Genomic DNA, 24,304 nt, shown 5'->3' with positions numbered 1-24,304 from the left:
TACTAGTCAGGGTCAGGGCTGAGTGTGTGTGATTGGCCCAAGGTCCCCCAGGAAGTTTTCATGACGGAGTGGGGATTCAAACCTGCGTTTCCCAAATCCTAATCCAACACATTAACCACTACACCACACTAGCTCTCTACAATGGACTGGCATAACTGTATAGGATAGAACTGCAAGTTAACCTTGGCCCCTTCCGCACACGCAAAATAATGCGTTTTCAAACCACATTCACAACTGTTTGCAAGTGGATTTTGCTATTCCGCACAGCTTCAAAGAGCACTGAAAGCAGTTTGAAAGTGCATTATTCTGCATGTGCGGAATGAGCCCTTGTGTATTAGGCCTAGGCTAGTTCTTATGTTCTTATGTTAGGCCCCATCTTTTAGCACAAAACAGGGCTGGATGGATCTTCCGTTCCTTTAAGAGCTTTAAGCCAGGTTTGGCAGCTGATTCCCGGACAGAAGGTCTCCCACCCTGGTAGCTCTTCCAGCCGAGTGTTATTGGCTTTAGAGCTCTCAAGATGACCCAACCCTGTCCAGAATGGAATACAGCAACACGTTGGCCCCTTCCGCACATGCAGAATAATACACTTTCAGTGCCTTGCAGCTGGAGTCTACTGTGCAGAATAGCAAAATCCGCTTGCAAACAATTGTGAAAGTGGATTGAAAGTGCCTTATTCTGCACGTGCGGAAGGGGCCGCTGGGCTTTCACGTGTGCCCTGCAGGAGTGCCTTTGTATACATGTTCTCCAAGAACTCTGGACTCCCCCCGCCCAAGTCGTACCTGCACACCATCTTGGGCAAAGAAAAGGCGGGCATCTGCCTGGTGAGCCAACTGGAGAACGGTGGCTTCACCCCAAAGGCTGGAACGGCGCACTAGCAATTTATAGGCTCGCGGCTCGCTATTACTGTAGCATTCATTGAATACACCTGAAGTTGAGAGGGGGAAAAGGGGGAAAGGAAAAATACATTAGGAAGTACAAAGTTATGAAGCATCTGTATAATCTTCCCCATTCTACCAACTAAAATGATCCTTGTCACAGCAATAATTGTCACAGCAACACTGAACTAGTCCTCTTAACACTGAACTAGTCCTCTTATCTTCGGGACCGCATTACCCCATATGTCCCTACTCAGCCTCTGCATTCAGCAGAGGCCAATTTACTGGTGGTTCCTGGCCCCTCAATGATGCGGCTGGCCTCCACTCGGGCCAGGGCCTTTTCAGCCTTGGCCCCTGCCTGGTGGAACACTCTCCCTCCAGCTGTCAGGGCCCTGCGGGATCTTGGTGATTTCCGCAGGGCCTGTAAGACTGAGCTGTTCCACCAGGCTTTTGGAGTGCCCAGCCGCTGATCAGGTGCCCCTTCTACTCTATTCCTCCGGTTTTCGGAGTCCCCCTGTCATCTAGGGGACCCACTTTTGTTACTGTCTTTTTCCCCCTTTTTTGGGAGGGTTTAATCTGGGGTATTGCTGACGCCATTTTACTGAATTACTGCTGCGTTTTAAATATTTAAACTTTTAAACTTACATTTTAATTTAATGGGGTTTTGTTTATATACTGTATGTGGAATCCATGTTGTACACCGCCCAGAGCCCTTTGGGGATTGGGCGGTACAGAAATCCAATAAATGAATGAATGAATGAATGAATGAATGAATGAATGAATGAATGAATGAATGAATGAATGAATGTGCAAAATTCTTTCTGTGCCCATGCAGTCATTCCCTAAAGGTAAATTTATACCCATTTATGGTTAGGGAAGTGAGACGGGTCGAAAGGGTTTCAGCCCAGATTAAGCCGCATCGAACTCCAGAATGTGGGATCCAAATACCCTGAACGCATCAAAACCAATTACTTCACTATGGTCACGCATTTTCACTATGAACGAGTGGTTCTGCATGCCCTATTGTGAGCTCAGTAGTTCAGACTGCAACACTTGAGATAGTTTATAAAAAGGTACAATAGAACAGGAGGTGTAGGACAATAAAGCACAGGGTATAGAAGGTAGCTGGAGGTCGTTGAAAGTAAGATATGGTAGGATATCCACACTCAAATGGAGCCCTTATTCAAATCTGTAAGAAGTTAGATTGATCTCATCAGATCTGAGAAGCTAAGCAGGGTTGGTCCTGGTTAGTAATTGGATGGGAGACAACCGCAGAAGGATATTGACAAGCTAGAAGGATATTGACAAGTGTCCAGAGGAGAGCAACCAAAATGGTAAAAGGTCTGGAATCCATGCCCTACGAGGAGAGACTAAGGGAGCTGGGTATGTTTAATCTGGAGAAGCGAAGGTTAAGGGGGGGACAACATGGTAGCTATGTTTAAATATTTGAAGGGGTGCCATGTCAAAGAGGGAGCAAGCTTGTTTCTGCTGCTCCAGAGACTAGGACCAGGAGTAATGGATTCAAGGTGCAGGAAAAGAGATTCCACCTAAACATTAGGAAGAACTTTCTCACTGTCAGGGCTGTTCAACAGTGGAATTCACTGCCTCGGAGAGTGGTGGAGTCTCCTTCTTTGAAGGCTGGATGATCATATGTCAGGGATGCTTTGATTGTGTATTCCTGCATGGCAGGGGGTTGGACTTGATGGCCCTCGTGGTCTCTTCAAACTCTATGATTCTATGATTCTTACCAAGAAATACCAGTGTTGCTCACTAAGCAGAGAAAGGCAATGGCAAACCACCTCAGTCAATCTCGTCTTGAAAAATTCTATAGGGTCCCCATAAGTCAGCTGTGACTTGACAGCACTTCACACACACATACATAAGAACTAAAATTTTTTTTTAAAGAAATGAAATTTCCTCAGATTTGGTACCTGAAAAAATTGCTATTCTCCTAGCTGAGAGTACAATGAAGTAAACTTCCTGACAACTCCGTTCAGAACCCACTTCGCCCTCTCTCTCTTTCCGCCCTGACTTCTCTCATACCTATTGCCAAGTTCTCAAACCGCGTCGCCAGATCCTTCATTGATGCTGCCTCTTCTGCCTCCATCTCCTGGTGTGAAAGCTCCCGTAGGATTTGTGCTGCTACCAGAGCCCCAGCTACTGCGTCAGGAGCCTAGCGGGGAGTAAAAGTGGATTTCATTGCGGACAGATGCATTTTGCATGTATTTACTTATATCCCTCTTTTCTCTCCAGTTGTCCGTGGGCCTTTCCCCACTCACTTCGATCCCCCCTATGCCACACGCTGCTCTCAGCGCATGGCATCCCAGGCGCGCGCCCGGGCGTCCCCACGACCCCGCGCTCTGCGCAGGGTCATCAAAAGGCGCCCTTAAGAAGAGCGCCTGGGATGCCGCGTGCTGAGGGGTCATGACAGTGGCAGCGTCAGTGCGGCTGCGCTGTCGCCGCCCCTGTCGTGGAGAGTGCCCGGGGACCCCGCGCTACTCTTCTCAAGTAGCGCGGGGCTTAAGGTAAGTGGGGAAAGGCCCCATCTATTATCAAACCAGAAGTGGCAAAAGGGGAAACGGCCCCATGACCTCATATACAGTTATGACTAAAAGGTGCCAAATTAGTACAGTTGCTTTCTAAAATATAAGAGAGAGAGAGAGAGAGAGAGAGAGAGAGATGTTGGCAGTTTAACATATAGCAGAGTAGGCCAGAAGAGACAGATTCTCAGTTGCTTTTATATAAATGAGTTTACTCATTATTAGGGAGGGTTGCATGGAAACAAAATAAGAAATGCTATACTTTCCTGTTACATATGTACAGTACTACACTTGGTTACATAGGCCTCTTCCGCACAAGCAGCATAATGCACTTTCAATTCACTTTTGCAATGGTTTGAAAGTAGATTTTGCTGTTCCACACAGTAAAATCCAGCTTCAACGTGCATTGGAAGTGGATTGAAAGTGCATTATTCTGCATGTGCGGAAGGGGCCAAAGTGCTATCTCATCTCGTGGTCACATCGTGTATACTACTCAAACAAAGAAAACAGAGGTAACTTTATAACCTCTGACTACGTGACCACTGGTACTGCTGCAAAGTCTGACTGACCGACCAATAGCTAATCAATGGAGCAGATTCTAAAACAGTGACATCAGGAACATGTTAACACACACATAGTTAACTTTTTCATGATCAAGTTGTGACAGACATTTGCAAATATCCCAACAATATACGCTCACCAGTGGCATGAAAGTGGAAAGATGGCCAATCTACTCCATTCAAGCTAGAGAGGAAAATATTGCTTTGTCTATCAGAACCATTGACATACACAGATAAACAAATGTTTTATTACCCAGTGGACTAATATAACTTCTCAGTTTAGACATAATGCAAACCATGGTTTAATTGAACTGTCTATGGTTGGTTTAATTGTCAAAGCACAGGTCAGTCCATTGTCTGTTAGTCTCAGTCTATCTAACCAGGATCTGACCATGACTGGAAGTTGGTCTATTAACCGCAGTTAGTTTTAATCATGATTTTGTGTGACTTATAAACTCCAGTATCCTTGGTAGTTCACCATGAACACCAACACACACACCCAAACTCTGGAGATGCTTGGCCCGAGGTAAGACAATTAAATTAGCATTTGCCAAGGCAAGTCAGGATTTGAGTGATCACCTTGCTTTCAACAGATCAACCCTAGTTAAAACCAAACCATCATTTCATGTTATGTCTGAAGTGAGCCCAGGGCTCAGACAAGCCTGGTCATCTACATTGTTTTAAACATGTGTTGTACACCGCCCAGAGGGTGGGCGGTCTATCAAATTTTAGTAATAAACAAACAAATAAATAAATAGTACAATCGACACAGCGCACAATGGAAGGAAGGACTTTGCAGAGCTATTAGTAAAGCACTAGATACTCCTGTTTTTAGAAGCTAGGTGCAAAAGAGAGGAATTTGAGGATCTACTAGTCACATATGTGACTGAAAAGAGACATTTCTGGGGGAAAATGTGCCAAATTAGTACAGACGTTCTCCCGAAGGGCTCTTAGCCACATGCAAAGTAGCATGTGTACTGGAAGGTCAATCTGTACCATGAATATGGTTGCAGCAGCACTATAGAGTTTCCTCTCCCAAGAAGGATAAGCAAACCTGAGGTCGAGTATTGACGGAGACAGAATAAGTCAGTGGTGGGATCCAAAATTTTTAGTAACAGGTTCCCATGGTGGTGGGATTCAAACAGTGGCATAGTGCCAATGGAGCTGGGTGGGGCACGACGGGGGCGGGCATTCCAGGGGCGGGGCATTGCTGGGCGGGGCTGTGGCAAGGATGCAGCGGTTGAGCCAGTCCTTGGGTGGGAAACGAATGCACGCAGGCGCAGGCTGCCACGCACACCAGTGCACCTCCTGCTAGACTGCTTCAAGTTCTGCGCACTACTGCTGAGGAGTGGCGGAGGGGCGTAACTAAGGCAAAAATCACGTGGCAAAATCACCCCATTAGTAACCCCCTCTCGGCACACACAAATAATTATTAACTTACTCTCGGGAACCTGTGAGAACCTGCTGGATCCCACCTCTGGAATAAGTAGCTACAAAGTGGGTGGAAGGAAGGAAGAGAACTAGGAGGCACAAGAATTGCTCATCAAGGTTTCCAAAGTATTACACTGTCTCTTGACAGTGAATTACATATGCTCTTGGCAGATCTTCAAGATTTGAGTCCCCGAGGGTGCAGAGCAGAAGAGAAAGAATGGACACATTGGCATCTGGTACTGTATGTTGACACCCCCACCCAGGTGTTTGCAACACCCCCAAGAAATTGGAATTCAAGTCAGTTCCCAATCTAGAACAAGATGAATCCAATTTTTCCCAACTCTTTACTAAACTTTCCTGCCAACTTTCTTAGATAGAGAGCCCGGGGATGAACTTTCACAATGAGGTGACTGTCTGGCTCACACCCTGTGACTGGCAGCGAGATTAATGAAAACATCAGGGAGAGGTTGACTAGGAAATATTGGGAAAACAAATGAGGAAAGATTACAGGCTCAGGCAGGGACTGGAGGGATTATGAAATTCAGAGATAAAAACCACAGCTGTCACGGAACTTTCTGATCACTCATCTGGGGTGCTGAGTCAGTTCCAATGGTCAGGTGACTACTGAATCCACAGGTGAGTGGTTTTTTTCACACAGTTTTCCTGCAGTTTCAGTGCTGACCTGCTGTGGTTTTTCTCCAAGCTTCCTCACCTCCTTGACTTCCATTTATTGCCTCTCTGTAGGCCTTTCCTCACATGCAGAATAATGCACATTTAATCCACTTTCACAACAGTTTGAAAGTGGGTTTTGCTATTCTGCACAGTAGAATCCAGCTTCAAAGTGCATTAAAGGTGGATGGAAAGTGCATTATTCTGCATGTGCGGAAGGGTCTTGTGTTTTCCTCAATTGTTCTCCATGTTTTGATCCGATTTTAGAAAGTGTGGAGAAACCGTGAAGATGTTGAGGAACCACAACACATGGGAAATGAACACAGGAAGAGTCCATCAGGGCCATACACACCATTTCCCAGAAATACATGGCCATCTCTCCACGGTTCAGCAACACAGCCCATATAAACAGGTCTGTCCAAGGGTTCGGAGAGAGCTCGGTCCGGTACAATGGCTCTGATTTAGGTGAGCGTCCTTTGGCCTTGGGAAAGAAGAGAATACGAGATCATCAGCATGATATATGAAATATTCTCAGGCATACAGTTTGCTTAGGTTTCTCTCTAGCTCCAGGCAGTGTATATGGGTCTTTACTCCCCTATTTCACCATCACAACCACCTTGTGAGGTAGGCCAAGAGATAGCACACTCAGTGAACTTTAGCAGTGATGGAGATCCAGTGGCGTAGCACCCAGGGGATGGGTGGGGGTGTCTCGCACCGGGCGCGCACCAGTTAAGGGGCGTTCTGGGGGTGTTACGGGGTGTGGTGGGGGCAGGCAGGGGCAGGGGTGCCCCGGGCGCAGTTCCCCCCTCGCTACGGCTCTGTGGAGATCTCAGTTCACATTTTCCTACTGCCATATATCACGATAGCAAAACCTTCCCATCTTGGACAACAACATTCTAGTCTTTTGCTGAAAACATAACTCGCTGTTTCTAATACATTATTCCTATCTGTATTCAGATTTGCTGATGTTAACCAGAAGGGCGTTTTGAAACCAATAGTCCCACTTCTTCACAGTATGGATTTTTTCTATGGGGAATTTCCCCCCCCTGAGAAGCACCTTGAACACACACAAAAATACACCCCCCCTCCCAGTGGTGGGATCCAAAAATTGTAGTAACAGGTTCCCATGGTGGTGGGATTCAAACTGTGGCGTAGTGCCAATGGGGTTGGGCAGGGCACGACGGGGGCGTGGCTGGGCATTTCAGGGGTGGGGCATTCCTGGGTGGGGCTGTGGCAAGGACGCAGCCGCTGTGCCGGTCCTGGGGCGGGAAACGAATGCACACAGGCGCAGGCTACCATGCACGCTGGTGCACCTCCTGCTAGACTGCTTCAAGTTCTGCGTGCTACTGCTGAGAGGAGGGGTGTAACTAAGGCAAAAATCACGTGGCAAATTCACCAATTAGTAACCCCCTCTCGGCACACACAAATAATTAGTAACCTACTCTCGGGAACCTGTGAGAACCTGCTGGATCCCACCTCTGCCCCCTCCCCAATATGGCTGTTCTACAATCCAAAAATGTAAACTGTCACAACATGAACACAATAGGATGATTGATGGGTATTTTGCGATACGCTGTTATAGATATATGTTATGATTTAATAAATAAGAGGGTAATTTTCAAATTTTATTTTTAATAAATAAAATGGGTAAGTTGATAATAATAAAAGTGCTCATTTTAAAGTTGCACAATCACAGACATATGTAATGCCTGTTTATAACTGTTGCATCCAATGAAGTGAGCAGTGACTCAATGAAGCTTGTGGCGGAGTCAGTTTTGTTCCTTTTTTCAGATTCCTGGCTGGACTCCTGCTTCAATCTCATCAAATGTCATCAAAAACCTACCCCCATCCCTTTCTGGCCGGCAGGATGCAGGCCAGAATAAAAGGGAGTGCAGACGTCTCCCAGCAGCTCATTCAGGATGCGGGCCACCTGTGACAGGTGGCAATTGGACAGAGATCGATCCAAAAGCAGGTATTCTGCGGGCGAAGAAGCCTCATGGGATATGGGTTGGCGTTGCTCCAGAAGGTGGTGCACCAGCGAGCTCTCAGGAGCCCCCGCATACAGATTCTCGAGTTGCCCCCAGGTCAGGAACTGCCTGATGTCCAAGCCGTTCTCCACGAAGAGGCGTACGAGTTCGGGGCGGTCCCGAAGCAAAGCATCGCGCATTGGATCTTCTAATAGGTTGGGCTGCAAGAAAATGGCAGTAGATAACAGTTAGGGTCTGAGGCTGTGACTTTATGGCACAAACACAGAAAAAATAGTCACTCTGTGGAGCCACACCTGCAAAAATGTGCAGGGAAAATAACCTGGTTCTTAATACCAACAAGACAAAGGAGCTTATAGTGGACTATAGAAGGAATAGCTCAGAAATTCAGCCCTTGACTATAAATGGAGATCAAGTAGAGCGAGTGGCTAGTTTTAAATTTTGGGGCGTCATGATTAAAGAGGACTTGACCTGGGGCGTACAGACTGCCGCGGTGGTTAAGAAGGCCCAGCAAAGACTGTACTATCTGAGACTTTTAAGGAAACAACAACTGAATGGAAAACTCCTGGTGTCCTTTTACCGCTGTGCTATAGAGAGTGTCTTAACCTACTGCATCTGTGTATGGTTCTCCAGTTGCACAGGGGCTGATAGGAAGGCGCTCCAAAGGGTGATCACTACTGCACAGAGGATTATCGGCTGCCCTCTCCCCTCCTTGGAAGAACTCTATAATTCCCAAAGCATAAAGAAAGCCCAAAATATTCTGAGAGATCCGTCTCATCCAGCACACTCTCTTTTTGAACTGTTACCATCTGGCAGACGATACAGGTCTATAAAAACTAGGACAAAGAGGCTGAGAGACAGTTTCTACTCTAGAGTTGTGGTGATGCTGAACTCCATGGCTTCGTGTTGATGTGTTTGGGGCTGTGTAGGGATGGGTGGAGGAAGGGGTAAGTGAGGATGGGGTATGAGTCTGAAATTGTGTGCATCGAGGAATGCTGCTGTAAATTTTCGTTGTGCGTGCATAATGACAATAAATGCTTATGCTTAAAAAAAACACAGGTAGCTTTGCAGTTTGGCATTCCACACATGGCTAAGGCAGTGCTAAGGGGAAACTGGGGGTCTTCCGATCCTCCTCTCCCACCTTCACTCAACATTTCCAGGATGGTTGCATAGCAGTTACAAGCTGGGAGTGATGAGAGCTGCAAAATTATGGAAGAGCTGCACCACTGATTTCCAAGAGATTTAATGTAAAGCTTCTCTTTTGCTTAGATTTCGCCCACCCAGTCCCTCTGGTTTCCCCATGCTGTCTTCATACAGCTCCCCAATATTCCTTCCATTTCTTCTCAAAAAACCCCATCATGTCCTCATCAGTCTTTCTTCATCCCCAATATTCCCTCCATTCTTTTTCCAAAAAATCCATGTCCTCACCAGTCTTTCTTTATCCTCTATCCCTCTTGCAGTCTGAGATTCCCCTCATTATTCCCCGGCTGACCTACCTCCCAGACTATGTCCCCACAGAAGAGCTCAGTGCTGGCAATGTCCACACGGTTCCAGGCCACGGCCAGACGCAACTCATCCAGGTAGCTAGCGGCCCCACTTGTTCGCGTACAGGCTGCAAATAGAAGACACACACATCCCATTTGTGTCAGACAACTCTGGCTTCCCCTTCCTACTTCTGCAGCTCTAGAGGTGAAATAAGGTTAATAGGTAGGGATCATATTTGTAACAGAGAGAAACAAATAAAAGGGAGTAAAGAGACCTCTGCAGGGACAGAATTTTAGAGAATGGGATATGATACGGGAAACATATCTCCACAGGGCCGTTCAAATTAGTATAATGGATGGTAGAAAAAGGTTTTCCAACTGCCACCCGCACTGTGGTCCCAAATAAGATTCCTCCCCTGTGTAGTTTCCATTTATAAAGAAAAACACTGAGTGGGAAGGTTACGAACAGAGTAAGCATCATCCATTAGAACTGGGTTTTAGTTTGAAAGAACTCATAGACAAGGGAAACCATGAAGTCAAGGACAAAACAGGGAACTCTGGGATTGAATACCCACCTTTCACTAGGGCTTTCAGCAAGATAGTCTCAAACTCCTCTAAGCCTTCGTGGTCATAATAGATGGTCACCAGTTCTCGCCTGGCCTGAATTCGTTCTGCCTAGTGAGAGAAAACACTGAGGACTCTTTGAAGAAACCCCAGGAAATATATTATTTCCTTTCCAGAGAAAGATTTTCAAGTGCCCTCTACTCAGGTCTGGGCCACATATTGATACGCAGGTGAGCCTGCGTTAGCATCCCAGGTGGGGAAACAAAAATCTGCATTCATTCTGGAGAATCCATGGAGAAAAATTATTCATGGGGAACATCCTTAGGTTATTCATGGTTATTCATGGGGAACATTTTTACCTCTTCTGCCAACTCTGCCAGTTCATTCTCAGGGAATTTCCCCTGCATCTTCTCCATCGCCTTCATCTTCAGGGACTCTCCGGGTGATGTCTCTTCTAGCAGCTCAGCCAAGCAGTCAGCGACCCCCCCAGATCCGTACAAGAGCAGGCAGGGGATGGAGGAATTCACAGCTTCAGACACACGCTGTGTGGGCGGAGAAACAGAAGTGGTTGGCATGAGGACAGGAGCCCTTGGTAGACCTTCTGAGGCAAAGGTGTCAAACTCACGGCCCTTCAGATGTTATGGACTACAGTTCCCATCATCCCCTACCAAAATGATGCTGGCAGTGGATGATGGGAACTGTAGTCCATGACATCTGGAGGGCCGCGAGTTTGACACCTGTGTTCTAAGGTATCCCCTCTCAAGGACTCTCATTCACTTCTGGCCCTGGCTGCTTCTCCTCATAACATGCCCTGCTCTTTTCCCTCATGGCTGTCTACGGTCAATACAAATTCAAAATTGGGGGACGTTTCTTTCTCCCATGCAGAGAATTCTGCACTCCTTTTGTGATGCACGAACCTCTCCTCAAACGTTTCTTTGCACTCCCAGACAGTTTCCGTTTTTCTCCCACTGCTTTCACATGACTGTTTATTTCGCTCTCCTTGCCCTCATGCCCTCAATGATCTTCATACCTATTACCTTGAACATGGAGGCGTCTCCACAGATGAGCAGCACCAACACAGGAATCTCAATACTCCCGACACCTGAGGAGGTAGGAAAAGGGAAGATGGGGAAATTAGGTGAGGGAGTGAAAACCAGTCAGGGATAAATTCTCTAAGCAGCAGTGGCGTAGGAGGTTAAGAGCTCATGTATCTAATCTGGAGGAACCGGGTTTGATTCCCAGCTCTGCCACCTGAGCTGTGGAGGCTTATCTGGGGAATTCAGATTAGCCTGTACACTCCCACACACGCCAGCTGGGTGACCTTGGGCTAGTCACAGCTTCTTGGAGCTCTCTCAGCCCCACCTACCTCACAGGGTGTTTGTTGTGAGGGGGGAAGGGCAAGGAGATTGTAAGCCCCTTTGAGTCTCCTGCAGGAGAGAAAGGGGGGATATAAATACAAACTCTTCTTCTTCTTCTTCTAATTAAAAAAGGGATAAATATTTGGGTTAATAGGGAAAAATACATTGGGAAGGAAGTTGATCAAGAGCCTGAAACGTGGCTGTTCCACCAGGTCTTTCCATCTAGCCAGCCGGATTGAATACTACAGACCATCTCTTTCTGCCTCTGGGGGTGGTGGTGGAAATGTTTATTTATTTATTTATTCCATCAGTTTAACTTATAAATGTGTGCTTAGATTGCTTTTAACTGTTTTAGATTGTTTTTAACTGTTTTATGGGAATGTCGTATTTAATTTGACAAATTTTTTTTGCCTGGATTTTGACAATCTTGACAAAAGTTTTAGTGATTGTTAGTTTTGTGTTGTGACCTGCCCTGAGCCCTACAGGGAAAGGCCGGGATATTAAACAAACAAACAAACAAACAAACAAAATGAAGTGGCAAAACATAACCCATAGAATTCTGAGTAACTCCATGAAGTAGAAATTTCTGGCCTAATTCTCACTGTGGTGGTGAACCTGTGTTTGGGGTGGCTGTACCACAGATGAGGAAATCAAATAATTAAATGCTCTCCCATTTTATTTTTATTTTTTAAAAAAACCCTTCCATTCAGAAAACTAATATGTCAATGATAAGGGTTGTAAATATACCGGCAGACATACAGATAATTTGTGCTGTCCTCTCAATATGCACAGTCACCATTTGGTATGACAAGGGCAATCCATATATTTTCCATGTGCCTACAGCTTCAGTACACATGAACATATTCCCTCAAAACTCTGGGTTCTCTTCCTATGTGCTAAAGCTGTGTACACACAGAAAAGACCCATATTGATTGCTCCATTCACGCAAAATTACAATTATATATAATTGTGCGTACTGCATTTCCTGTTAAATGTAGTGGGTATGCCACAGTTTACTGTCTGAGGAGGACTTTAATATATACTGATCCTGTGATTGTCAAAATAAAGCAGGGGCCAATACTTTAAATTCACTGTCGGTATGAAATTAACATTTAATGGAATAAAGTGCTGGAGATCTAGAAATTACAGCAATTGAAGCAGAAAATCCAACACAGAATGGGTTGGTGGAATTTGAACTGGGTTAACTGGAATGAAAGCTGTGATGGAATAGTACTGTAAAACTAGCAAAGTCACATATGACTGTGAAATGCATCTTTGCCTTTTGATCTCCTGGAGGGAGGACAGGAAACTATGCAGAGGTGCTAGGATGAAACTTCAAAGGCCTAAGTTACCTCATGGCCTGAACAGAGTTTTCCTGAAAAGGGGAAAACAAAGGTTTTGGAATTCCATCTTGAGACGTGGACAGAGAAGCATCTCTGGGCCATGGGTTCCCGGAAGGGGGACAAAGAACCAAAAGGGATATAACCACCTAAGCAATCCCTTAACCGCAATCATGTTTTATTTCTTTGATTTCTGTTTTTCAATAAAAATCGTTGAGACCTCAGCTGGTTGGAGTTATTGGAGAAAAGAACCCAGGTTTTAATTAAACAAGCGTGGCTCTCCCAGGCTTGCTTTCATGATAGAAGCCAAATCTTTAAGGAGTGCTGTTTGTTTTTTAATAACCTAGAGAACGTGTTTGGCAATAAGTCCAAATAAAGGAGGCCTTATTTGCAGTCACTGTTTGACAACTGTCAGTCATCATATAGTAAAATTACTGGAAGCAAGTTGTGTATTTTAAAGAGTTTTATTTCGCCTGCCCTTCAAGGAATGTACTTGGTTCTCTTTCACTAGTTTGCCCTCACAATAACCCTGCGTGGTACATTTGGTGGGAAACTAGGGAAATTGACGGCAGAGCGGGGATTCAAACCAAGGTCTTTTTGATCCAACACGCCCACCCCAGTATTATAATGACTCCCAAGCCTGATGGTCAATATCATTATTGTGCAGCAGATGAGTGTCTTACCTCCAGCTCCCACCTTTTGCTGGGCAATGTACCGTTCCAGGCGGGCACGGAAGGACGCTTCGCCACCCGCCTTGCCCGTCGTCCCGTCGTCAACCAAGAAGAAGGCAGAGTGGTTGGCATCTAGAGGACAGAAAGGGCTGACAGGGCTTGTCCGGATATAACGTGCTGGGAACGATCCCTTCAGGAGGAAATATGAATTAATTTGTTTCGCATTTCATATTCAGCTTTTTTCCCCCCCTGGGGACCCAAGTAGCCCACAATATGTTCTCCTCCCATCCCTTTTATCCTCACCAAAACATCCCTTTGAGGTAAATTGGGCTCAGTGTGCGTAATGGGTCACTCAGCGACACTCCAGCCGCTGCACTGCCCTGGCTGACAAAGGTGATGAGAAGAGACGTGGGACTGCAATGTTTTGGTTCAGTCACATCCACAAAGTTAACCGTTAAGGCCTTACGTGGTCTGGGACCCTTATACCTATGAGACCGTCTGGCCCCATATGTCCCACGTCTGCTGAACGCAGAGACCAATTTGCTGGTGATCCCCGCCCCCTCTATGATGCGGCTGGCCTCCACTAGGGCCAGGGCTTTTACGGCCCTGGCCCCTGCCTGGTGGAATGCTCTCCCTCCAGCTGTCCGGGCCCTGCGGGACCTTAACGAGTTCTGCAGGGCCTGCAAGACTGAGTTATTCCGCCGGGCCTTTGGGGAGACCAGCTGCTGATATGTGTGCCCGAAAACAATCTAAGGCCCACTGTTCCCCTCTTAAGAGGAGTTTTTAATAGTTGGATGCCATCTATATTTTAATTGGTTTATGATAATTGAGCGCTGTATTTTAACTTTTAACTTTGTATGTATTTTGTTTTCCACTTGTTTTGCTAGTGTTGTAAACTGCCCTGAGCCCTCTGGGAGAGGGCGGTATATAAGTAGATAGATAGATAGATAGATAGATAGATAGATAGATAGATAGATAGATAGATAGATAGATAGATAGATAGATAGATAGATAGATAGATAGATAGATAGATAGATAGATAGATAGATAGATAGATAGATAGATAGAGAAATAAAGTGTGTCTATGCAGGGCTGGTTCAAAGATTTTTCACACTATAGGGGAATGACTAGATTCCTTTTCACCATGTTGTGGGGAAATCACCACCTGCCCTCTTCTCTACAACACATAGAGGGAGGAAAGGATCCGGCCCACCACAGGACACCCACTGAGGCTGGAGGTATTGCCACTTGCTGTGGAAGATTACTATGCTGTGAACAGGCAAACAGGTAAGGACAGTGACCAGGCTAGTTTGTTCCTCTGCTTTCCTCTGGTGACCTAGGCTATCACCTAGGTGTATCTAAGCCCCCTTCCGCACATGCAGAATAATGCAATTTTGTCATGTGGACAAATACTTAATTAGCAGAGTTAATACAATAATGAGGCAGAGACCAGTTGCTTTACTGAAATAAAGTTTACTTACTACAGGGAAGGGAAACTTGGAAGAAAAACAATAAACATCTTTCTTACTAGCTAGCACCAACAGCCAGCTTGCTGCTTAGACTATTACATGGCTACTAAGCTAGACTGAGCTGAACTGACCACGTGGCAGAGTGCAACACAAAGAACATATATCTAAAGCCTACTTGCAGACCTGCATGTAGCCCACCCTACCAATAGGTATCAATTACCTGGTCACTGACTTCTGACCTCACTAACTAATTAGCATGCAACAATTAACTCCTTCATTACTGGATTGTGTGACTGGCACTTGCCAAATCCCATCAACTTTCAATCCACTTTCAGTGAACTTTGGATTTTACTGTACGGGAATAGCAAAATCCACTTTCAAACAATTGCGAAAGTGGATTGAAAGTGCATTATTCTGCATGTGCGGAAGGGACTTAACAAATACAGTAGCCACACTCCTATTCCCATCCTGTTCCCTCTGTCTTCAGTTTGTGCCTGCCAGCGGTTTCTCTGAAGGATTGGAGCACCTTCCTTATGAGGAGAGGCTGCAGCGTTTGGGACTCTTTAGTTTGGAGAGGAGACGTCTGAGGGGGGATATGATTGAAGTCTATAAAATTATGCATAGGGTAGAAAATGTTGACAGAGAGAAATTTTTCTCTCTTTCTCACAATACTAGAACCAAGGGGCATTCATTGAAAATGCTGGGGGGAAGAATTAGGACTAATAAAAGGAAACACTTCTTCACGCAACGTGTGATTGGTGTTTGGAATATGCTGCCACAGGAGGTGATGATGGCCACTAACCTGGATGGCTTTAAAAAGGGCTTGGATAGATTTAGGGCTTTAAAAAGGGCTTGGATAGATGCCTTAGCAGACCAGGTGCTCGGGAAGAGCAGCAGCAGCAGAAGGCCATTGCTTTCGCATCCTGCATGTGAGCTCCCAAAGGCACCTGGTGGGCCACTGTGAGTAGCAGAGTGCTGGACTAGATGGACTCTGGTCTGATCCAGCAGGCCAGTTCTTATGTTCTTATGTTCTCTTGCCTATCCACACACAGTCGATACCTTTGGGTTTACAAGACAGTGGCGATTCTCAACCATGCCCCAAGGAGCGATGCCCATGGCCACCACTTGGGTGCTGGAGTTGGTGCTGGCTGTGGTGTGGTCTCTTACAGCTTCGCCAACGTATCTGCCCACTCCTGCCTGGAGGCCGCCTGTCATAATCCAGGCCCCTGTGAGGAAAATGGAGAGGACTGTTGGTAAACAATCATACATGTTTATCAATTTTAGGCTATACATGTTAAATCAATTCCTTCTTTTCACATTAAAAGTGGTGTGTTCTGGGGCCATTCTGAATAAATATCGTAGGGCAGTGGTGGCGAACCTATGGCACGGGTGCCAGAGGTGGCACTCAGAGCCCTCTCTGTGGGCACGCACAGAGTGTCCCCCACCCCACAAATCTAGGCTGGCCTGGGCCGGCGGGCTTGATTATTAGCATTAAACCTAGTTTCGGGGAAGCAGTGTAGGGAACCCTGTTAAGCGCTGTTAAACCCCACTGATTTTCATGTGAAGAACTAAAGCGCGATCCTTTACTTGGGAGTAAGCTCGGTTGCTGGCAATGGGGCTTGCTTCTGAGTAAACCCTCCTAGGATCATGATTCACCCATTGGAAGAGTTGCACAGTTGCTTCAAAGCAAAGCCACCGACTACCACCAAGCTTACTCCCGAGTAATGCATACCTCGGAGCCAACTGTTTTTTCTAAACTAAAACCTCAGTATTCAGATTAAATTGCCGCATTGGCACTTTGCGATAAATAAGTGGGTTTGGGGTTGCAATTTGGGCACTCGGTCTCGAAAAGGTTCACCATCACTGTCGTAGGGAGTTCCTGATTGAAAAATAGCCATACAGGAATGAGGATAATAACTACTTCTGTTTGGACACACCTGTTGGACAAAGAGCAGCCCGTTACTTACCCAGAAGTTTATTACTCAAAGATCTCAATATCTTTATTTGTGTATCCACACCCTCTCTCTCAAGCACACACACCCACTCAAAGATCCTGCATTGTGCACTTTGATACACTTACAGCGCTCTCTGTCTCACAGATACACAGCAATTAAAAAAAAAGTAGAGAAAAGCATACACGAGACACAAGTCATAGAATCATAGAGTTGGAAAAGAGACCCCCATCAAGTCCAATCCCGTGCAATGCAGGAACACACAATCAAAGCACTCCCAACATACGTTCATCCAGCCTCTGTTTAAAAACCTCCAAAGAAGGAGACTCCACAATTCTCCAAGGCAGTGAATTCAATTGTCAAACAGCCCCAACAGTTAGGAAGTTCTTCCTAATGTTTAGGTGGAATCTCTTTTCCTGCATCTTGAATCCATTACTCCGTGTCCTAGTGTCTGAGTCATATGACTTTCTTTTGCAACACTCACACCTTTTAGAATAGATGCCTGCTTCCACCTATATGATTCTCCAGACCAGTGACGGCAAACCTTTTTGAGACCGAGTGCCCAAATTGCAACCCAAAACCCACTTATTTATTGCAAAGTGCCAGCATGGCAATTTAATCTGAATGCTGCGGTTTCAGTTTAGAAACGCATTACTCGGGAGTAAGCTTGGTGAAGCAACCGTGCAACGTTTCAAATGGGTGAATCACGACCCAAGGAGGGTTTACTCCGAAGCAAGCCCCATTGCCAGCAACCAAGCTTACTCCCAGGTAAACGATCGTGCCCAGGCCAGCCTAGATGATTATTGTTATTGGGGATTAGCGTTATTGTGTGTGATGTTCCACCCCTCCACATGACAGACCCTGTGCATGCGTGCCCACAGAAAGGGCTTTGAGTGCCACCTCTGGCACCCGTGCCATAGGTTCGCCACCACTGCTTCAGACCATATTGTTTGAGTGAACACAAGCACACTTTGGACATTATGTTTAACTATTGTTTATTTTAACTATGCTGGCAGATCCAAACTGGAAAACTCTTGGAGATTTGGAGATGGAGCCTAGGGAAGACAGAGACCTCTGTAGGGTACAATGCCACAGAATCTATTCTCCAAAACATCCTGATCTCTGTAGCGTGAAGATGATCTGTAATTCGGCGGGGGGTGGGGGGGTGTCCCTAGTTCCCATCTGGAGTCTGGCAATTGGTAATACTTGTTTCAAAACCGCTTCCTCAAAAGTCGGTACAATTCCTGCTTCCTCAGAACTCAACTCAATTGCTCAATAATAATAATGAATTTAAACATAAGCAACACATCTTATAAGCAATACAATCAATTAATAATTGCTGGATAATTACTAAGCAACCCTCCCAGTCTGCGCTGCAAACATTCCTTCCATATGGATGCTCTCATCTGTCCTTTAATAGTATTAGGAAAAAGAATTATTTAACGATAGACTTCAGAATGGGCATTAAGGACAGATGAAAGCATCCAAACAGAAAAGACTTTTTGCGGGGCAGCCCAGCAGGTGTATAATTATCGTTAATTAATTATTAATTGACCGTAATGGTTATTCATGTTGCTCAAGTTTCATGTTTAATATTACTTAGAACATGAGTTGACTTCTTCGGAAGCAAAAATTGTACCAACTTCTGAGGAAGCGGTTTCGAAACCAGTATTACTGGTTGCTGGTCAAGTGTAAAGTGCTAAAAGAGCCAAGATTCCAGACTTTTGAAAGACGTTCTGAAGATGTCCGAAAACAACTGTCATGACCTCAAAAGGACATTGTATTCACAGATATTTAATCTTATGGACATTCATACCTGATGGAACAATTTATGTCATATTAGGTATAATTCATTGCCATAAGAGATCGTTGTTTGCTTTACATTTACGTCATGCATTTAAGAAATTATTCATTGCTTATGATGAAATTGTTATAGTTGTAACTATTGTGTTTGGCACAGTTTTGTGATATTTGTTGACTTCATTACTCTACCACCCCTAGTAATATCCATTTGGGTTATTCCTAGTCGCAAGTCAGGTGTGAGCAGAGAGGACGTGTGTCAGAGGCAGAACGCGGGTGTAACCCCTATGTTCAGAATGGGTTGACCCAGAAAGTGGGGTGGAGACTCAAAGCAGGAGAAGGCTGCAAAAACTGGTGAAGTTGGAGGAAGCAAGGCTACCAGGCTGGGACCTTGATTTAATTCTTTATGAGCTCTTAACACCTTGTTTAAGGGCTTGCTATGTATGTAATTGATGGGAGTTCGTTTGGGGACCTTCATCATCTTGGATCCCATTCACCAAGCCTCTGAAGTCTTCATAAGCCAACCACCAGCAGGAAGAATTGGACTTGGCATTTATCAGTAGATTGTCAAGATAAGGACTTGAAATGCAACCTAGAAGGACTGTAAATTGTTAATGTTAAATGTTAATGTTAAAAGCATTATTTGTTAAGGAAGTAAACCATTTTGTTTTAAAATTTAGTTCTTTACAACTCCTTCCAAGTTCTTCCCCACAGAACCCACAGTTAGAGGTTACACGGGCACGGCAAATGTAAACTTCATTCCGTCCACCCTAGCCGGAGCTCTCTGGCACCAGGATCACAAGAGAATGAATTGTATAACAGTGGCGCTAGGAGTTCTAAGATGCTAGGATGTAAATAGACCACTGAAAGAAAAGGAAGAGGGCTTACCAGTGCGCTGAGCTGCTTTTACCAGGCCTTTCCGCAGCACGTCTTTGAGCCAAGCCCTCACACGCACCTCTCCTTCACCCCCCACCACCGATACCACCAGGTTGGGGTGTGGGATTTTCCAATGGTTGGTGACCAGGGCATAGGCAGCCGCAGGATTCGACGTGTCTGACAAGCGAATGAACTTACAGAGGGGGAGAGAAAATTCAGCAGGAAGCTCTCGGATCCTGACCCGTTACCTCTGGACTAGCCCACCCTTAACTGTTCAGGAGCATTTTGTATCACCAAGCCAAGGCCGTTTCCGCACGGCCTTTTTATGGCGCGCCGTCCCCAGGGAGCCATTCGCACAGGCGGCGCTGCTGCAGGAGGTCGGAGGGCAGCGTGGGCGGGGCCCTGGAGGTCGGAGGGCAGCGTGGGCGTGGCTTCAGAGGCCAGCAGGCCGACAACGGGGACAAGGTGAGTGGGACGGGGAAGGGGGCAGAGGTGGCTCCATGCGGAGCCGCCTGTCCTCCGCCAGCCTCCCCTGAGGCTGCACGCACGCTTGCGTGCGAACGGCCTCCGCCCCCACGCCGGCAGAATTCTTGCCAGCGTGGGGGCGCCTCGGGGGCCGTGCGGAAACGGCCCAAGAGATGAAAGGTGTCCTTCTTTTGCAGAGGTATCCCAGATGTCTCCTACTATAATTCCCCCTCCCTGTGGCTTGCATAGTTCTTAGTCTCAATAGGCTGCCAACCTCCAGGAGGGGGCTGGAGTACTCCTGGGATTACAACTGATGTCCATGTGATGGAGATCAGTTGACCTGGAGAATGTGCAGCATTATGCCCTGCTGGAGTCCCTTTCCATGCCAAACCCCACTCTCCCAAAGCTCCACTCCCAAAATCTGCAGGTATTTCCCAACCCGGAGCTGACCCCCCTAGCCTACAACCAGCTCACCTTGCTGGGCCTGCGCCCAGTACCCACAAACTCCACCTCTCCATAGGCGTCAGTGGGCCCTTCTGTCGTGTGCTGGGCCGAGACCCATTTGCTGACAATAGCCGCTCCAAAGGCATCTTCTGTGGCTACGGATGTATGGTTGCTGAGAGCGTTCCCACACTGGCACAGGGAGGGGCCGCTGCAGAATACGGGAAGCACAGAAATGGCTAGATTAGCAATTTTTGAAAAACCCAGGTCGAGAGGAACCTAACAAACTCTTTTTGGGGAACTGTGCAAAGTTCTTCCCTAAAACACTTTTTATAAGGCCCTAAAGATGTTGTATTTGTGCTGTGCGGAATCTACCAGTGTATCAGACTTAGGACCTGAGAGACCCTGGTTTAAATCTTCACTCTGCCATGAAGTTCACAGAGTAACTCTGGATCAGTCTCCTCTTTCTTTGAGGACTACACACAAGGCATGTGAGAAAGCGGTTGGCTGTAGTCCTGGAAGAGCCAGAGTCAAATATTAAACACACACTCCTTTAGAGAGTTTTGTATGTTAGAGCTATAAGTATTGGGCCATTGGGGGAATTCAGAAACCAAACTCACCGAAGTTTGAAGAAGAAGAGTTTGGATTTATATCCCCCCTTTCTCTCCTGCAGGAGACTCAAAGGGGCTTACAATCTCCTTGCCCTTCCCCCATCACAACAAACACCCTGTGAGGTGGGTGGGGCTGGGAGAGCTCCAAGAAGCTGTGACTAGCTCAAGGTCACCCAGTTGGCATGTCTGGGAGTGTACAGGCTAATCTGAATTCCCCAGATAAACCTCCACAGCTCAGGCGGCAGAGCTGGGAATCAAACCCAGTTCCTCCAGATTAGATACATCAGCCCAAACCCAAAAATGATTGCAGAATGATGATAGATTATTTACAAGTAGCTAATATTTGTATTGCACACATGTGAGTGTATGTTGTAAGCCGAAAGCATTATTTGGGTTAGAGATTCAAGGAGTACTTTTGTATATTTGTAAACACAAGAATTTTCATCATAAAGATTTAAAACGCATTGCTGTCTTAAGCAGAGGCAAAGCTTCGAGGGGACGGGGGGGACAAAGCACTGGGCGCGCACCCCTTTGGGGGTGTGGTGAGGACGTTCCGGGGGCGTTCTGGGGCGGGACGGAGGCAGAGGACGCACCGGTGCACCAGTTGCTTTTCCCCTTTGCTACGCCTCTGGTCTTAAGACAAGTGTGTTAGCCCTCAGGCTGTAAAAGTGGTTCGGTTATATCAAGCCCTGAGAAAGGCAGATGCAATCAGTGGGCGAAGCTTCCTTCTTCCCGCCCCTCTGTGGGGCAGTGAGGCCTGGAGAAGTTGCCCTGTTGCCCATTGGCCAAGACCACCTCCATCAATCACATTGTATCTACTTCACAAGGTTGTTGTGAGGATAGAATGAGGAAGGGACAGTCACATAGACTACCCTGAGCTCTTCGGAGGAATGGCTATAAAAAAATTTACTAACCAGAGAGAACAGGGATTGGCCATAGAAACGAAGAGCAGCACGAATAATTAGGCAACGAATAATTAGGCAATAATTAACCAAAAGACTAATAGCCTTAGGTTTAATAGACCAGAACTTGCTTCATCAGATGCATGGTGCGTTGGCAGATGGGTTGCTTATGGATACAGAGGAGGAAAATATAAACAGTGAAAGAAAAGGCTGTAAAACGCAAGCAGTACAATCAAAACGCAAAGGAAATTATTTGCAGCAATGACAGCTCGCAATGGACATCCCTCACATAACGAACATGCCAAGAGATGTTAGAGTGAGCACACGAAGAACACGGGAGCCTGCTCGGGATTCAAAGGCTGTGAGGAACAGAGAATAAATTATTGGGAGAACAATCTAAGCATCATCGGAAGATGGATGTTGCAATTCCACTTATGCTGCAGGAGAAGGGATGAACTCATAACCTGAGCGACAGTACCAGAGGTGGGATCCAGCAGGTTCTCACAGGTTCCCGAGAGTAGGTTACTAATTATTTGTGTGTGCCGAGAGGGGGTTACTAATTGGTGATTTTGCCACGTGATTTTTGCCTTAGTTACGCCCCTCCTCTCAGCAATAGCGCGCAGAACTTGAAGCAGTCTAGCAGGAGGTGCACCGGCGTGCAGGGCACCCTGTGCCTGCATGCATTCGTTTCCCGCCCAAGGACCGGCGCAGCGGCTGCGTCCTTGCCACAGCCACACCCAGGAATGCCCGGCCCCTGGAATGCCCCGCCCAGCCTCATTGGCGCTACGCCACAGTTTGAATCCCACCACCATGGGAACCTGTTGCTAAAATTTTTGGATTCCACCACTGGACAGTACTGAATGAAGTGAACAGGGCTGTGGTTGCTGGAAGAGAGGATATACATCCTGCCTCATTTTGGGGAGGGGGGTACTCCGCCTTGGAGCATTTTTGTACGTGGTTCTCTCCGCATAGCACTTTGCGGGCACCACCTCCTGATTCCAGGGATGTGTGAGCTGGGATGGTCCAAAGTTTAGTTTGGATGCAGACTTTGTTTAAATATCACTCATAGCTGTGATTGTCTCAGAGAATAAGGAACCAGGAACTGCCGACAGGGAACCAAGACCAAGTTTAACCTCACGGGAAAAATCAGATTTCACTCACCCTGCTTTGCTCGGCTGCTCGATAAAAGTTGTACAGATTTTCTTCTTGAAGAGTTTGGGGATCCACGCCTGGGGAGAAAATCAGGGATCAGAAAACCTCGCAAGGAACTGTACAATCCAGGCTTACCAGCTTCCCCATGAATATCCACGCAGCTGCCAAAGTCGGAGAGCCCCCGTACCTGGTCCTTCTGGCTGGGAATTGCCATTGCATTAGGTGACTGAGCCCGGTAGTGCCAACCTGGACTGGGAGTCGCCAGGCGTTTCCCCTAGCATTTCACCTAGAGTGAGAGTGTGAGAGATCCAGCATGAGAGACAGCGTGGAGATCCAACCCCCGGCAGTACACCACACCCCGTTCAGGAACTTGCTCAACTGGATAAACACCTCTGATTCTGAGAAGTTCATTTTGTAGCTGAAGTTTGATCACAGTTCCTCTATGAAACTGTCTTATCCTGAATCAATTAATATAAAGACATTGTTGCCTTATATTGAGTCAGAACAAGGGATGTAGCTAGCTAGCTTAGTATTGTCTACTTTGATGGACTCTGGAGAAAGATTGATTGATTGATTGATTGATTGAAATACCTGCCAATCAAGGTCCAGATGTTGTGGTTGGAATCCTTCTGCCTGCAAAACAGGTGTTCGTCTAGGAATCCCTGAATTTCAAGGCCCCAAAACACCACATACAAAGTCAGACCTTGGCTAAAGTTCAGAGGTTTGAAGCAGAGATGGAAAGCTGTAAAAGACTTGCATGCTGAGAAGACAAATTATTTCAAGAGGTCAGTTAAGCAATGTGCAGCTAAAGTGGACTGAGTCAAGACATGTCCGGAAATTTGGGAAAGTGTCTCTTAATAGCCAGGCTGGTTCAGTCCACAGATCAGGCTAAGCAACATACACAAGGTAGGCATGGAAGATGCATCAATGAGTCACACTAGAACTAGAACTGCAAAACTTGTTTTAGGACTTCTTTGTGGTCACTGTCTGCTGAACCAGACAGCAGCCTATTTCAGAAAGATGGTGTAACTGACCTTTCAACATGTACACTAAAGACAGTGGTGGCGAACCTTTGGCACTCCAGATGTTATGGACTACAATTCCCATCAGCCCCTGCCAGCATGGCCAATTGTAGTCCATAACATCTGGAGTGCCAAAG

At 46.3% G+C, this 24,304-nt stretch overlaps 1 protein-coding gene across 1 annotated transcript in view; it reads right to left on the bottom strand.

Annotated features, from left to right (window-relative positions):
* Positions 1-23,437, bottom strand: part of TRPM4 (transient receptor potential cation channel subfamily M member 4) — a 39,906-nt gene extending 16,469 nt beyond the window's left edge. The window contains exons 1-14 of the mRNA XM_048517581.1: positions 23,333-23,437; positions 23,155-23,222; positions 20,514-20,691; positions 19,587-19,767; positions 16,006-16,172; positions 13,490-13,667; positions 11,146-11,210; positions 10,468-10,650; positions 10,120-10,219; positions 9,557-9,672; positions 7,919-8,263; positions 6,428-6,556; positions 2,919-3,048; positions 780-925 (exon numbers count right to left, since the gene is read on the bottom strand). Of these exons, the coding sequence (XP_048373538.1) occupies positions 780-925; positions 2,919-3,048; positions 6,428-6,556; positions 7,919-8,263; positions 9,557-9,672; positions 10,120-10,219; positions 10,468-10,650; positions 11,146-11,210; positions 13,490-13,667; positions 16,006-16,172; positions 19,587-19,767; positions 20,514-20,691; positions 23,155-23,222; positions 23,333-23,359 (2,013 nt within the window). The 5' untranslated portion in view covers positions 23,360-23,437. The remainder of the gene's footprint in view (positions 1-779; positions 926-2,918; positions 3,049-6,427; positions 6,557-7,918; positions 8,264-9,556; positions 9,673-10,119; positions 10,220-10,467; positions 10,651-11,145; positions 11,211-13,489; positions 13,668-16,005; positions 16,173-19,586; positions 19,768-20,513; positions 20,692-23,154; positions 23,223-23,332) is intronic.
* Positions 23,438-24,304: the final 867 nt, after the last annotated feature.

This window comes from Sphaerodactylus townsendi, linkage group LG15, assembly GCF_021028975.2.
Source record: "Sphaerodactylus townsendi isolate TG3544 linkage group LG15, MPM_Stown_v2.3, whole genome shotgun sequence".
Classification (NCBI taxonomy): Eukaryota; Metazoa; Chordata; class Lepidosauria; order Squamata; family Sphaerodactylidae; genus Sphaerodactylus; species Sphaerodactylus townsendi.
This window is presented reverse-complemented; position numbering and strand designations above follow the sequence as displayed.